This window comes from Camponotus vicinus, unplaced genomic scaffold (genome assembly GCF_025532165.1).
Source record: "Camponotus vicinus isolate PSW18456_S1 unplaced genomic scaffold, iyCamVici1.0 SCAF_9, whole genome shotgun sequence".
NCBI classification, from domain to species: domain Eukaryota; kingdom Metazoa; phylum Arthropoda; class Insecta; order Hymenoptera; family Formicidae; genus Camponotus; species Camponotus vicinus.
In genome coordinates, this window is record NW_028141981.1 from 17,110,789 (window position 1) to 17,128,615 (window position 17,827).

The following is a 17,827-nucleotide window of genomic DNA, read 5'->3' on the forward strand; positions in this document are numbered from 1 at the left end:
ATAGATATTTCTCATATCTTAAATTATATTATTTTATATATATTTGATACATATGTTTATTATACATATATATTTTTGATATTAGTAAAATTTAGTTTATTTAATTTTTAGATAAACAATAGTATTATACATTTTGAATTTCTCTTTAATTTACCAATGATTTAATTTCAATTATTAATAGATTACTAGATTTGCTAATTATTTACAATAATCAGTGACTTGATTTCAATTATTAAATTATTGACTAACTGATTACTAAATCTGTTAATTATATATTTACAATATCTAAATGATTGCAACTTTTATAATTTGTACATTCAATCATATACACATACACAAAGAGTAACTGTTATTTAAAATAATACAATTATTCAAATAAAATCATATATTTATGCAATTATTCAAATAAAATCATAATATTTTAAGCTTATATCAAATATCTTCATATGATAAAATGATATACAAATAGGAATTATAATACAGTATATATTAAAGTGGTATATATTAAAATTATAATACAGTTTTACGAAATTAAAAAAAAATTAATTGTATTCAGTAAAAGACATGTAGCGCCATTTTTTCTGAAATTAAAATTTTTTTTTTAAGTTGATTTTTATTAACAAAAGTGTGGAGACAACATAATATATGATATAGCTTTTTGAAGATACAAATCGTTTCAAACTACTGTATTTGTGAAATAAATTTCAGGAATAACAAAATATAGATAACATAATATTATTCACACACGCACATTTACTTAAAAAGATATTTAATAAAAATTTAATTCGAGAACGCATATTACTAAAATAAGTGAAATGCTAAAGAAAAAATAATAAATATATTCTTGTAATAAATATTCTTATGCTATAAAAGAATTCACAATCAATTTAAAAATGTAATATGAAATAATGTTATATATTTATTTTTTCTACCAATTATAAATATCTTATATGTATGAACTCTTATTCTATATATAATTATTTTCTTCCGTTGGATTCGATTACGAATATTTTGACAGAACTATTCAGAGTCAAGAAATAACACTGGTGTTAATGTGCCTGGTGAAAGTGATTTGTCAGAACCAGATGCTGCCGGTACTATTAAGAGTGCATTAGCATTATGAGATTTAAGTAGATTATTATTTCCATGCGTGCTGGGAACTCTTGCAAATGTTTTTTCTGCATTCCATTTTAAATGTGTCCATATATAATTAGGACGCGAATACTTATTATATTCATCCATTACCTGCGACAATAAAACAATATTATATTTATATATGTTATGTATTTTTTTTCTCTTTTATTTTAAGTAATCAAAGATAATCTTACATGAGCATGTATGACAGGCACTTCCATGTCATTGTAGTGCATTTTATTCAAAAGAGGTAAAAGAAATAAATGTGCAGTAATGAGAATGGTTGCCGAATTTCCCGGTAAATATAAGATATGCTTTTTTTTTTCATCTAACATGCATGTTCCATATGTTGTTGATTTGCCAGGTTTCATATTCACTCTATCTATGGAACAACATATAACAACTTTAAGAAACGCGTCTTTCAATGTACTAATACTGATAATTATTAAAAAATACCAAAATATATATTAGCATTAAAATTGTTTCGTAAAGCTGTTTTCAATTGATCTTTCCCATTTGCAGAACCTGTTATTACAAGTATATTCACGTCTTTTAAAGCTTCCTGAACTTTTACTGATATTTTTAGTATGCTGCGAAAATATTATTTTATTAACTATTATAATAATTTATTATCAATATAATGCTTTATTTATGCTAATTTATATAATTATATGATTTAATAATAAAGTAATGTGATAAAATACTGCAAAATTATTTGTAAATTAGGGAGGAAGTTTACAAAATAATGTATGTATTAGGAATCATAATAAATTTCTTTATACTCACTCAGCATCTATAATTCCAAAATCCAAAGTATCGAAATCCTTCTGCTTTAATAACGTAATTAGAGTTAGTCTGTTGCCATTATAGATGTGTTTTAAAATCTCTTCAGATTCTCCTTTTCCAATCTCATTTTCAATGGACAATATACCTACAGTCTGAGATTGGATGACTTCAACTTCATCGATACCAGAAGATGCCAAAAGTCCTATCTCCGCTAGTCCAATATATGTATGTTTACCCAAAATTTTTTTTCCCATCTCTATCTCGCAACCAATGGGTCTTCAAAAATATGTAAATAAATTATTAGAATAAGTTTATCTGGTAATAAAATATACCTTAAAAATATGTTAAAACGTATTAAACACGTACTTAATATTTTCTCCTTCTTTTGGTTGAATTATTATTTCGATTTCTTTCCAGGTGTTATTATTGGATATTGTTTTTGTATTTTCAATTTTTATAACTGCTGTTGCCTCTGCAGCCAAATAAAGGATTGTTAATTTTTTATCGTAATTAGATGTATAAGTGTAATTTACAATTAAAATTATTTACCATCAGGAATAAGTGCTCCAGTTTTTACTCGTACACATGTGCCAGGTTCCAGAAACTAAAACAGTCTTGTCTTATAACTTCAGTTATTGATACTTGTAAAGATATATCCACAGTTATTATATCACTTACTGTAGATCCTGCTTCTAATATCTTCTTTCTGTTTTTTCTATCATTTGCCTTTACGGCGAATCCGTGATTAGCAGAAGCTTTAAATGATGGCACGTTACATTTGGCATATATATCTGTTAATAATATTTTGCCATAGGCATCATGCAATCTCACACATTTAGATGCTATTTTCTCATTGCTTTGAATCATTATCCCATCACGTATTATCTTCTGTGCATCTGTTACCTAAAACACGTCAGATTTTCTGCTGAAAAAAACTAGCTGCATTTTTATATCTTTTTGTATAAAATTTTAATTATATTTGAATTATATATAATCTTTGCTTTATATATATATATATATATATATATATATATATATATATATATATAAAATCAAATTCTATAAAATTAAATTGTTAATAATTTTATTAAATTTAATATTTTTTAATAAATTATTAATATAATTTCTATCAATTCTTTGTTAAATTTCTGTCATACACATTATAATTCTATGAAACTATTACTTTATTGTATTTATCACAGAATACATTTTTTTGTCATACTTCTGTTAAAGATTTCAATTCAGTGGTATCGGTTGTTATCGATTCGTCCCATGATAGACGATGGCACATAATTAATTCTATTATTTGCTGTATCATTTTTTCATATGTTGTTATACATGTTACTGCATCTGTTTCTGAGCCATATATATTAATGATAAGCGTTTCATTTCGTATTCCACATACAGCTCTAAAAATTATATACTTATAATGCTTTATAATTTCAAAAACTATAAGATAAATAAAAATAAAACTTTACCCATGAAATGAAAACTTTAATTTCTGTTCTAGTTTTGACACAAATGTTACAATGTTTGTGGAAATATTTTTATTGATAATTTTTTGAGTCACATCAAATATAATGGTAGACTTACTAGTGACGATAATAACATCACATTTATTTGTATCACATAAGGAAATTAAATATTTCTGCATTATATAAATATGATAAATTATAATATAACAATACAATAATATAAAAAAAGTATTTAAAATATTTATAGTTACCATTAGTTTATCTTTATCATTTGGCAAATATGTGGTATTATCTATGTATGATATTTCCTTTTTAATTTTCTTTTTTGAAGGGATATAGAAGACATCTTCTGATTCGTGTACTATATAAATAATTATAGTAATATTATTATAAGAAGAATTTATATAAAAAAAACATGTGATAAAACTAAATACTATTTATTAAAATTATTAATATTTTATGTTTAAAGAAAAACGTGTAATCATACATTTTTAATGTGTATACGATTAAAGTATCTCTTAAATATTTTAAAATGAATTTTATTAAAAAATATATATTTTTAATATATACATAATTAATATAATTTTAAATATATACAATATATATATTCCGTAAGAAAAATATATGTCACGGTACATACCAGCTACAATACGGAATGTAAAAAACATTTCAGCTGCTTTTAATATCTTTTTCGTTCGAATATAATAGTCGCACTACAAGATTTTTACTGTTCCGGTCGTATGTGTTTGGTTTCAAACATCCGTTTCGCCTGAGTTTATTTGGCCTAGTCTTTAAAGTAGTCGATAGAAGTCATAATGTATCGACCAGACATTGTTTATTTTTATTTTTTCAAAGGTTTTTCAATATCAAAATTGTTTCGAATGTAGCAGATTATTTCACTCATGATTCTTATATCTAATTTTATCAGAAGCAAATTTTACAAAATATCCATTATAAGTTTTGTTATCAAAAATACGACACATATGATAATCTATATAAAAATCTATCGTATTGAATTGTATCGACACATTTATAGTAGAAATTGAGTAAAATCTAATCAATTCATGGAAATTAAAAGAAGTAGGAATAAAGTAAAAAAAGTATAAGTAGAAATGTGGAAGAAACCATCAATAATAAAATATGAAAATGATGAATTAATTCGCAAAACGTTGAACATTTATATACTTAAAAATTGCTACTAAAATAATATAATTAAAAATTAAATTGAATCTCTTTTTATGATTATTTCCAATTTCATTTATTGTTAATAACTGATTGTGTCTATATATACATATACATATATATATATGTGTGTGTGTGTGTGTGTGTGTGTGTGTGCGCGCGCGCGCGCGCGCGCGTGCGTGCGTGCATATATATATGTATCGATGTTCACACACATATTTATACATATTTATACATATATATTTGATATTAGTCAAATTAGTAAAATATTAATAAAATTTGGCTTATTTAATTTTAGATAAACAATCGTAGATTCAGTTTCTCTTTAATCTATCAATAATTTAATTTCAATTATTGACAGAATAGCTAATTAATAGATTTGTTAAATATTTACAATATCTAAAAAATATTTCGCAGCACTTCCACTTTATTAAAACAAAATTATTATATTTTAATTACAAAATTAATACAAAAATATCAAATATCAATGCTTCAACAATATTTAAACGTTAAAATTATCTCCATAATATTGCATATTTCGAAAAGTAGTATTCTTTATTCGGTGAAAGTTGGTGTTTTTTTCTAAAAACTAATTTTTATTATAAAAATATAAAAATATACATATAATAGTTTTCAATGTATAAATATTATTTTAAAGAGTAATATTCTCTTCTCGCAAATTAAATTTTATTTGCGCGCGGTCTTTGCTATTTCAAGTGGTCGTTCTCTCTTTAATAAAATTAATTTGATTAATATATGAAACTATAAAATTTGTAAGTTGAAATAAATGATAAACACTTTCGATATTTCCGCTAGTGAAGGATTTACTTTAAATTTTATAAATATTTAGGAAATCATATGCTACATATTCAATTTTTTATAAAATATCTTACGTGTACGAATTTTTTTATAATAATAATAATAACTATTCTATTCAAACTTCAAAAAATATATATTCTAATATGTAAAAATGTACGTAAATTCGCAGATGAAGTCGAAAAATATCTTGGTAGAATTATTTTGAACCAATAAGCATCGTTGCTATAAATACATCAGGTAATAATTTTGACATCTTCACCGTACGCGGTGGCAATCTTAAAAGTGCATTAGTAGGGTTATTAATATAATGACTTGCCGTATTGAGAATCCATGGATACGTATCCTCCTTCCATTTTAAAGCTGTCCAAATATATTTAGGGCGCGGATGCAAATCGGGCGCTAATTGTATCTATAACATTATAACAATATCATAGCAATATACATATGTTATATGTCTCGTTTCATTTCAAAGTGTATGAAGACAATCTTACGCGAGCTAATACTGGGAACCGCTTCTTGTGAAAGCAACATAGTTCATTCACAAGAGGTAAAAGGAATAAATGTGCAGCGATAGGAATGACTGCCGAATTTTTCGACAAACATAAAAAATGTTTATTTGTAGATTCGAACTTGCATGTTGCATATGTCGTTGATTTTCCGGGTTTCATATCTACGTTACCTGAAAGGGAGCATAAAATAGTCTAAAAAATATCTCTTAATATATTAATGATCTGATAATTAATAAAAAGAAAAACAATTACCAAAATGTATAGTGGCATTAAAATATTCTTGTAAAATGGGCTTCAATAAATCTCTATCATTCGCAGAACCTATAGTCACAACTACATTTACTTTTTTTAAAATTTCCTCGATTTTGTTTGGTATGCTTATTATACTGCGAAAATATTTATTTTATTAAATATTGTTATTAAATTACATAATTTATTATTCCTAATCCGATGAAATATATTACAATGTATATTAAAAATTAAAATAAATTTCAATATACTCACTTATCATTTGCAATCCCGAAATCCAAAACATTATTGAAACCTTCCTGTTTTAATAATGTGGTTAAAATTAATCTGTTACTATCATAGTTATGTTTTGCTCTTAAAATCTCCCCAAGTTCTTGTAATTCATTTCCAATGGATAATATACCTATAGACGGATATTTCATGACCTGAACACTATAGATACGAGAATATGTCAACAATCCCATCTCCGCTGGTCCAATACGTGTGTGTTTGTTCAAAATTTTTTCTCCCATCTTTATCTCATGACCAATAGGCCTTCTCAGAAATACGTAAATAAATAATTAGACAGATAAATCTATCTGATGGCAAAATGTATTTTAAAAATATATTAAAATATATTAAACTCTATAACTCTATACCTAATATTTTCCCCTTTCTTTGGTTCTATTACTATTTCGATTTTTTCTTCATTTTTTTCGATATCAATATTATAGTCATCATCATCATTTTTTGATATTGTCTTTATATTTTTAATTTTTACAACTGCTGTTGCTTCTACAATCAATTAGAAAAAGAATTATTAATTTTTTATTGTAAACAGATAAAGGCATAATATATAGTTATAATGTTTACCATCGGGAATAGATGCTCCAGATTGTACCTTAACACATGTACCAGGTTTTAATGAGAACTGAAACATTTATTTTATAATTTTAATTTATGATATATATATATATATATATATATATATATATATATATATATATATCATAAATAGAATACTTATTATCACTTACTGTAGTTCCTGCTTCTAGTATCTTTTTTTTATTTTCTCCATCATTTACTATAATTGCATATCCATATTTGGCAGAAGTTCTAAATGATGGCATGTTACAACTGGACTTTACATCTTCTGATAACATTCTGCCATAAGCATTAAGTACATCTACATATTCAGAGTCTATGAGCGAGTTTCGAGATATATGATCTATTATATCTATTGCATCTGACACAGTAACAGCAGGAGTTTCCTTATATTCTTTTATATTCTTGATTTTTTCATATAAAAAGATTTTTAATTGCAATAGAAAATTTCATGAAATTTTTACTTAATTCAATGTAAAATATACTTTACCAAGCAAAAATTAGATATATTGCATACAGAAGGCCAATAATTAGTAGATACAAAATCTTGCACTATCTTGAATAGATCAAATAGTTTTTCTTTATTTGTTGACCAAAATATTATTGCGTCCATACATGTGCCAAATATATTAAAGATAAGTGTGTTATTTTGTATTCCACATACAGCTCTGAGAATATAAGATACTTGTAAATGTTGTTAATTTTAATAAACTGTTAAATAAATAAAAATAAAATCTTACTGAGGAATCGCTTCTTTTAATTTTTGATCTAGATATAAAATAAGTGGTGTTATTTTTTTATGATAAACCGTACTGAAAACTCTTTTAGTTGCCAAGGACACTATTTCGTTCTCCCTATCTTTATTATCACCAATGATGATAATAATGTTTGCTTTATTTGTATCGCACGATAACTTTAAATATGTCTATAAGTCATATCAATGTAAAAAATTATAATATCAATAATACAAAAAGAGTATTTGAAATATCTTTATAATATGTAATAATTACGTTTATTTCGTTTAGAACACATGGTATGTAATGAACATGTATGTGCTTTTCCACCGTTTTCTCCATTTCGAGTATCTTGTTTTTCATTAAGTCGACATAGTTTTCTAATTTCTTTTTTGTACCTACTGTATTAACAATTATAATAGAATTATTAACATATAAAAAAATAAAAAAATATATGATAAAAGAGCTTTATATATAAGTGATTTACTATTATTAATTCAAGATACACACACACACATAACATATAATTACATTTAATTTCTAAACATGCATTTTTACTGAAATATTTCCTTAGAATTTTGTATTAATATAAATTTTATTAGTATATTTTTTTAAATGTATGTTATAAAAAGAATATACATGCAAACCAATTACATACTAGCTAGAATGAGAAACGTAAAACTGGTTTCAGTTTCGCTTGACATCTTGTTGCGTTCTTTTATGATAATCACAAGATTTTTAATTTTTACTGTTCATATGTTTGGTCTCAATCATCCGTTATTCGAGATGCGTCCTTGAAGTCAATAGAAATAATATCGATAAAAATTGTTTATACTTTTTCCAAAGTATTATATCTATTTATAAGACTTGAGACTGTAATCAATAATGTCAATATTTGAATGTATAGTGTGTGATAAATCTTCTTGCTGATTATTTTGACAGTTAATTTGAGAGTAGATTTTATGCAAAATTTTATACTCCTTACAAAAGTTCCTAACAGCGAAAATGCTGGCGAACATGATTAAAAAAAGTGGAAAATATATATATATATATATATATATATATATATTGTGTATTTTATTAATAGAGTATCGGAACAAATTGGCTGCAGAAACCGAGCAGATTCGTCGAATATTATTTTACAACTGCTTAAATAATAAAAAAAATAATTTGGTATAATAAAATAATCAAAATTTTAAAACTTACATTAAAATATCATTATAAAAAATTGATTGAATACAATAATATTATAATAATATGAAAAAATCTTATATTAATGATAGGATCGATATACTTAATATTTGAATGTAGTTAAAAACATAAATCTAAGGTATATTTTCTCTTAATCTTTAATTAAATGAACTTGATATAGGTGTGTAATAGACTTTATTCAATAAAAATTAGTCCCCACTTCGGTTATCTACAAGAAAGATCGGCTATAAAGTTTTTAATGTAAATAAAATGTTTCTCTCTCCGTTAGCATATCGTGTCTTTCATTCTCTTATGTGAGTAATGTTGAAATTGCGTATGCACATTCACACTTTTAATTACAACAGTTTGAAAAAATATATTTTAATCCTTAATCAGCACATAATGAATTCTTTTTAAGCGAATACTTCGTAGAAACGAATTATAAGATCATATAGTTATTAGAAACGAATTAGTAATAACGACAAATACATTATTTATTAATTAATACATTATACATTGCACATACATTACGTTAATTACTGTAAATAGTTAATTATATATACTTGTGCTACTATTTTACTTAATTTAAAAATATATTTATTTTTTAAAGTATTTAATTATTATTTATTTCATATCAGGGAGGTTGTAAAAAATCTAATTGATTAAATATGCATAATCAATGATTAACTGGTTGTTTTCTATTTATTGTAATTATTATTTATTGTTTTGAATTCATTATAAGATGAAGATAAATAACGCGCGTGCGTATTGATCTATAAAAATATTTCATTTTTCTAATCGCCTCTTTTTATATAAGAATTAAATAATTTAATTGATTTTTTTTAGAATCCTAGTGCCAAGATTCGAAGATTAATTCTGTGAATTCACGAATTCACTATATCAAATATATTACTTATACTGATTAAGGATTAATAATCGGGTCTCTAAGATGTTTTTTTAATTATAACGGAGCATACAATACGATATGAACCGAGAATATATGTACATATCGTATATAGAGTACAAGTTGCATATGTCGTACATTTGTTATTCTACCAAAAGCTTTAAGCTATCTCCTAAAATTAGAGATTCGATAAATCACAGATTTAGAATTTATAATGTCACGAATTGACAGACTTTAACTCTATATTCATAGTTCCGCGGTTTATTACATTGAGATTCTGTTTCTTCATCTCAATTATAAGCGAGATTCTGAATGAAGAAAATTCTCGCTTTATTATCCCGCTGAATATAGAAATATTTATCCAAATATACATCGAATTAGATATAATTTGTTATGCATGATTTCTGTTATGTCATCATTTCGCACGTCAAGGAAAGAAAAAGCTTAGGAGCATCGTTATCGCGTGAATGATCGTAGTGCTCACATTCTGTTATATTTGATCTAAGATCTTTAGGTACATAACTCATGTCGATGATAAAGGGTGCGTATGTATACATAAAAATTTGCGAGAAAGGGTAATTAACGTGTAACTTTATTAGGAAAACAGCTTTATATAAATCTAAAAATAATATTCATTTTTCTGTAAGGAATATAAAAATTTCGCAACTGATTTTTCATATACAATATAAATTTATTACTTTGAATATTTTTATCTTTTTTATTTGAGAATAGTCACTATTAATAGTGTTACTATACTCATATATTAATACTTATTCAATAATGGTTAAATTCTAATTACATGATGGCTAAATTATCTGCTGTTAGAATATCTCATCATTATTTCTTTTATTATTATTCAAAGTTTCGATTATATGGAATTAGATAGGAATTAGATCTATACCCAAAAGAAATACACATAGGTTCTTATTCATTCGCACCCTCAATCGATTGAACATACTTGATACATCATTGATCAAAATTTAGAGCAATATGATCAGAATTCTAATTTCTACATACAAATATACGTATATATATCTTTGGTACATATATCTATATATATGTATTTATATATATTCATTATGTATACGTGTGCGTATATATATATATATATATATACATGCACATATACGCACACATATAGAAGTTATAATAATAATAGACGGATATTTTTTCTTTGTAAAATTGCTTAATTCAGATCTTTCTAAGACTGCCCTTTTCGTAAGAGAATATGGATTTTTTTTTAATTATTTGGTCTCTTTGTTTAAAGCTATAATTATCAATGCTGGAGGTAATTGAAATCCTTCAGTTTCTTTACACAGTCGAACGCGCGTGCATGTGCGTGCATATGTATGTGTAGCTCATGCTTTGATCCATCATCATCTATTGCAATCTATTCATTTATTAGTAATATATTATTAAAAATTTTTTATCTAAATATTTTATTGAGAGTAGTAATTTATATTTCGTTGTATATGTATATATATAAAATTATTTCCAGAATCTCCGTATATGTTATACTAGCCATTAATATGTTTAATGATAGACTCTCTGTCATTTCATTTTTATTATTTAAGTATCTTTTATACGCATTTAATCAAAAAGAAAGTTTATAGTAGTATTTAAAGAGAAACTACCATTAATATATTACTTATACTTGATTTTGTTATTTTATTAGATATTATTATACATATATCATTCGATATCACACATACTGTTAATAAGCATTTAATATTAAATAAAAATTATCTTAAGATATTTTGAAGCATCGAATAAAACATGATTTTGTGAATTAAATAATATATTTTAAGTTTTTTAGCATTTTAAATTTAGTTATTTGAAAGATTTAGAGAATTGCGAGAATTTTCATTACCTGATTTTATTAAATATTGCAAAATTTTTGTATTTTTAAGTATAAATGTTCAGATCATAGTTTACTAGTTTTCATCTTGAAATAGTTTCTAACAAATTAATATCATTATATTTTCATATTAAGCAAGTTGTGAGTTTTATATACTAACATGAGTGTGTGTGTGTATGTGTGTGGACGCGTATGTATTTTTTTTTAATTAACTAAAATAAATAAATAAATAAATAAATATACATATATATAGTTGAGACAGAAAAAAGAAATAAGTTGATAGCACATGGAAAGCGTTAAATGTAAACTCTCAATTAAATAATTCGGTACACGAATGGATCTCAGCACGAGCTCTCAATATTTAGATATTTTTCCATAAAAACAAATATTCGGTTAAGATTTAATTACATCATCACTCTTTCATCGATAGTTTGTAATATGAAGTATTTTTTAATATACATAAATATATGTATGTTTTTATGTATATATTCGTGATAAATCTTAAGCAGTCAGAGCCGCTGATTCCGAGTCTTCATATACTTATTTGATACGCTCTATACATTGTCTTTTCAACACAAAATTTTGTGCGAAAGATTTTGCAATGCAAATTATAATCATTATAGACAATAGCTTCTTTTTACGCAACATTAGAAATTGCTATTATTTTCCACGTTTGAAAATTGTGATTTGTAAATTAAAAATGACTAGTAACAAGATCTCGTTCGCCTGATCTTCCGAGCTAATAGGGCATAAATATGCAAATTTTATCTTTTGTATACAATTCTTGCGATAATATACAATTATCCTCCGCGACACATCATATTCCATATTTAACTTATCTAAAGGTTATTTATATAATGTAATTTAGAATAATATATTAAAGAAAATTGTATATTACTCGCATTGTGACATCTGATATGCAAGTATCGAGTAAAATAAAAATCAAATATGTGTTGTAGCTGTGATCTTAAATTCTAAAACGTGTTTTAAGAATTATAAAGATCATCCATACATAAATTTAATTATTATACATATTTTAGTATATTATGTAAATACATTGGTCGTGGATATTTACACGCGTATTAAAAGGGAACGTAAAAGTCGTTTATTCGCGACCTATCGATGAACGAAATAATGACAATGCATGATTAAATGAAAGATCGCGAGAGACCTAAGATATTATCGATTTTCTTAAGCAGTTGCTATAATAAGTGCTATATAAATGCGCTTGTCATATAATTTACTCATCCATTATAGTTTAATACGTGCGACAGTGTTCGCGCCAAGATCTAAAAGCAATCTAGATTATTTTCTCAGAACACTATATATTGGAGAGCATCAAAAAATATTAGAAAATTACATTAATATTAAAATCTTTTTAAGATTTGATATTTATTCAGTCAAATAAGTTTTTAATTCCAGTAAATTTATTTTAATGATATATATGTCGAAATGGCAAGAATAATTTCGAGCTAGTTTGTTATAATAAAATTTCTAAATATTTCTTTAATATGTCTCTGATATGTTATAATTAAAAAAACAAGGAAATGTATATTTTATTTCTACAAACAAAAGATACTATAACATTATTTGTTAATACTATACAAAAATTGTAGTAATGCAAAAATTAATAAGATTTTAATAAGATTTTTATTAATAAGATTAATTAATTTGATTTTTTACATTACTATCTATAATATAAAAGATAAAGTTATACAAAACTTATCTGAAATAATAATGCAATTGTAAATATTATAACGGAAAAGAAGTTTCGATTATACTTATGTTATTGATTCAAAAATTTGTTTTAGAAATAAATTTTTGTATCAGTTTTAATGCAACTTAAATATATTAAAGCTTGTATTAACATTCTTATATGTTATAATGTAATAATGTTTCTTATTTTGAGTTTGTCAATTTATATAATTTATTGATATGATTGAATTTATACAATTAGATGAACAATTTCGATTTAATATTGACAGATATGACGATGAATAAATTAATCGTAAAAAAATGTGTATCTATATATGTACGGATGTGTGTATGGGTACGTATGTATGAATATGTGACTATGTAAAAGATTAACTGAACAGGTATATTCTAATATATCTATCTTTATTAAATATATTTATCTTTATTAAATTCGTTCAATTCCACCACTTAACTATTAAGAAGTTAAAAGTAAAAATTAATCATTAGTCATATATATCTCAGATGATTGAGTTATATATTCGTGAAGGATTCACTGTCTGAAAAAATTATTTTCGCGATTTATAATTAATGCAATGTGTCAAACTGTCATCATGCAAAATATTTATGGCAGTAAAAATAAATATATCTTTCCAAATATATATGATTTCATTCGATTGGTCCCCAAATTTTGCGATTGATAAATTATCCAGATAATGATATCAAGAATTTAAAATATTAAAAAATAAAAAACATTTAGATTATAACGATATGTATAAATAGGAATAAAAACTCTATCTGAAATATGATAGAAATATGATAGAAAATTGTAACTGCATATTCGAAAATCAGTTCACATGATATGATTAAAGATTAAAAATCGTTATATATAAACATATTGAAATATTATTATCATATTAAAATAATATTTCAATTTTCTAAATAAAGAACGATAATCATCAAATTATTTTTTATGTCATAACACAAATAATTATTTTGATGTCAAATAGTATCTAAATGACTACTTTTGCTATCTGGGATTGCTATCTGGGATATTTTAAACTATAATTAATATCATTTTATTCTTATAATTATAAATAATACTCATTTTATCATTTTTCGAAAAAGGCGTATATATGTGTATGTATGTATTTATGAATGTGTTTGTAAATCTTTTTATCTGCATAATATGCAATGTATAGACTTGGCTATATATTTTTGTCAATATCTTTGTTGTACATTCTTTTGTAATGAATTAATTTTTGTGATTTTTTTATAATGGCCTCTTCTTTCTACATCGATTAGTTAATATGAAGTTGAGGAAAAATGAACAGCAAAATAGGTGCATATTTTGTAATAATGATGAATCGTTATCATTGAAAAAAATATGTAATTTTTTAATTGAATGATAAGGCGCTTATTATGCATTATCCTGGCATGAAAATCTGTCGCACGCATTATTACACAATCTATATTGTTCCCACGTTACGATGAACCTTGATAAGCGATAAATCGATTGCCGAATTTTTTCCCTTCAATATCTTTCGGAGACAGGAAACCTCGTAATTCAAGCGCAATTAGGTCCCATATTGTATTTTTACGCTGCTTTTTGAAGAAGAATTTTGTAATCGCGTAGATACCTGAAAATAGCGTTTTCTTTTCTAAATCCTCGCTTAATTCGTATCAGTATATATATATATATATATATATATATATATATATATATATATATATATATATATATATATATGTATAACTGATCTAATTATATATGTGAAATTAAATATATTATGTATAGAAAATAGCACATTTCTTAAAAATAAATTTGCTATTGAGAAATAAATTTGTAGATTTCATTAGCATATATATATATATCATCAAACAATCTTTCCTTATATTTATTCTTCATTATCTTTTTTCCTCATGTATCGTATACATGTCACGAAGGATTAGAATACAATTCGAGTTTTCAGGCATCAATGCGTTAAAATTTTCGCACGCGCAAGTCTTAAATTGTCATTTGGAAGAGATTATGTAATGTGAAAATAAATTCTATCACTCCTGACATGTAAGAGTGCTTTTGACCAACTGTACTTTTTTATAACGATATAAGAAGCTGCATATGCAGCTGATTCAAGACATTTTATAAATATCATGATATAATTCCTGTACAGTGATATAATCGCAAGTGGTCGAGGCGTATAATTTCGGATACTCGCAGGACTACACATTTATTTTTATTATTAAGGAGAAACCTATCAAACCTATCAAGTAATATGCCCTATCAAGTTAATCATTTAATTTGAAATTATTTTTTTCGACGTCGAGCTTATCACAGGCTAAACATGTGCGTAAACATTACAGACGTTTTGGCCCATGTAGGCTTCGATCAAATGAAAACACTTAATATTTTTTAACAATTTTGTATAGTTTCATCATACCATTTATCTTTAATAGATTTAAGATATATTGTAAATATAAAGTTCAATAACACAAATCACATTATGAATATCGAAGTGTTTGAAATCATCTAATTATATATCGTATAGATGCACATGTATACTTTTATTAATATACATTTTCTATGAACATGGTCTATATTATTATATAAACGCGTACAAATTGGAATTTGAATAGATATTCTCATAATTTATATGTATATTGTGGTAAGACTTGTTTCATATTTATTAAATTGCGATATATATATATATATATATATATATATATATTGTTTAATGATTTGCTTTTCTCTGTGATTATTATTAAATACATCTCGTAAAATAAAATACTTTATGACACATTTTTATAGATTCTATAGAAATATCTAGACGCGTTAAAATTTATACCAGCAACTCTAAAAATGACATATAGTTAAAGAATGAACATTGCCTTTTTAATACATATCTCGATATAGCTTTAACATTAAATGATTCATGTATTTAATTTCAAACTGCAATGAGATTGAAAAATATCATTCTTGATAGCATATCTCGATAATAGCAAGCACATAAAAAGGAAATGCTGTTTTCTATGGATAGAGATAGAAGAAAATGCAACGTAAAAATTAGGGAAGTGCGAAGAGAATAAAAGGAAACATATATACATCATTACGCACTTGTTCGTGCACAGGAAAATTGTAACTGTATAAGCTTATAAGTAATCTCAAACCGGCATTCATAATTTTTAAATCGCACGTTACATCAAAAGACTCACAAGATATTAAGATATTGTGAGTAAAAATGTGCAGTAGATTTGATTATAATTTTTGAGATTCCAAAATAAGACAGAGCAAATTGTTTCAAATTAATATTCATATAATTTAATGATATTAGGGATATCGAAGTAACGAAATTATTCACCAAGCCACATATTTCCTAAAAATATATGATACAAAGGATAGTCAAATTTGATCCGGACTAAATTTTTTTCTCGGTATATTTTTTATAGCATAAAAGATAGTGATTTGAACATTATATTTTGACATGCATATATAATGCATTAGAAGATTTCTCAGAAATATTGGAAACATGTATTTGAATGAGCACAAATTATATCGAGAAATAATTGATATTAACATTGTATTATTCCAACTCATGAAAACTCCGAAAAATAAGTCCGGATCAAATACGAGTATTTCTCGTAGCTGCGCGATTCCTATCAGACAAGTAGCAAATATATATTTATGATCTCTGAACTCTCTTCTAAAATGATATAATGCATGAAAGAATATCGCTTACAATGAACAAAGATAGAGGAGATTGCATGCGATCAGGAAATCCTCGCTCTCGCTTTATTCGGATTACTTTATTCCGATTACGATCTCCTGAAGAATGCAACAATGTGTAGTGTGTATTATCGCAGAACGATTGCTATATTCGTGAAATATAACGAACGTTCGAGGGAGAATAAAATATCCGGGCAATGTGGTCACGACTCGCAGTTCCGTGCGATTAGGGACGAGATCGGATCGGGATGAGAAGATTGGCCAGGTGAATTACACGAGGAGTTCCTTGAGGAAGTCCTCGGCAAGCAAGTCCTACAAATAGTCATCGACGCGTTCGCTCTCGTCTGGTGGACTTGGCTCACTTACGCTGAGGATCGGTAAACCGAAGTGTTGTACTTCGATACTCGAGTCTATGGTTCCTCGCCTTGCATAGTCGCAGCTCTTCGAGTGTCGTTCGGTGTCCGTGCGTCGGTGATAGTGATGATATCGTAGCGGACGAGTGGCTTCAAATTCGCATGATCGCCGATAACACCTGCAGGATTTCCGAAATTAATCGATATTGAGTTAAAATTTGAGTTAAAATTTATTTTAGATTTTAGACTAGCGCTTCCTAAAGAATACTATGTCTTAATTTTTTGGTTAAAATTTAATCAAAGGAAAGAATATAAAAAAAAAATAAAAAATAATCTTGAATTATTTAAATAAA

At 25.4% G+C, this 17,827-nt stretch overlaps 2 protein-coding genes and 1 pseudogene across 20 annotated transcripts in view; all 3 read right to left on the reverse strand.

Annotated features, from left to right (window-relative positions):
• Positions 1-711: 711 nt before the first annotated feature.
• On the reverse strand, positions 712-4,287 carry LOC145976900 (gephyrin-like). 2 transcript variants are annotated; one of them, XM_083108409.1, is made up of 9 exons: positions 4,036-4,287; positions 3,647-3,756; positions 2,599-2,823; positions 2,470-2,524; positions 2,287-2,392; positions 1,921-2,196; positions 1,591-1,724; positions 1,329-1,516; positions 712-1,245 (listed from the first exon to the last, which is right to left on the reverse strand). In XM_083108409.1, the coding sequence occupies exons 1-9, from the start codon at positions 4,061-4,063 to the stop codon at positions 1,021-1,023; spliced, it is 1,347 nt and encodes a 448-aa protein (XP_082964535.1). In that variant the 5' UTR covers positions 4,064-4,287; the 3' UTR covers positions 712-1,020. The 2 variants fall into 2 exon arrangements, with proteins under 2 accessions (XP_082964535.1, XP_082964536.1); XM_083108410.1 differs by lacking the exon at positions 1,591-1,724 and having other exon boundaries at positions 1,329-1,512.
• Positions 4,288-4,745: 458 nt separating this feature from the next.
• Positions 4,746-8,682, reverse strand: LOC145977029 (gephyrin-like; annotated as a pseudogene). The gene is made up of 10 exons (XR_014440389.1): positions 8,411-8,682; positions 8,029-8,153; positions 7,509-7,753; positions 7,171-7,422; positions 7,007-7,064; positions 6,793-6,928; positions 6,410-6,691; positions 6,158-6,291; positions 5,888-6,075; positions 4,746-5,805 (listed from the first exon to the last, which is right to left on the reverse strand). The product of XR_014440389.1 is annotated as a gephyrin-like (transcript).
• A 439-nt stretch (positions 8,683-9,121) lies between these two features.
• LOC145976673 (uncharacterized) overlaps positions 9,122-17,827 on the reverse strand; it is a 105,773-nt gene continuing 97,067 nt past the window's right edge. For all 17 annotated transcript variants that reach the window (XM_083107960.1, XM_083107961.1, XM_083107957.1 and 14 more), the window contains one exon: positions 9,122-17,653. In XM_083107960.1, coding sequence (XP_082964086.1) covers positions 17,434-17,653 — 220 coding nt within the window. In that variant the 3' untranslated portion in view covers positions 9,122-17,433. The remainder of the gene's footprint in view (positions 17,654-17,827) is intronic.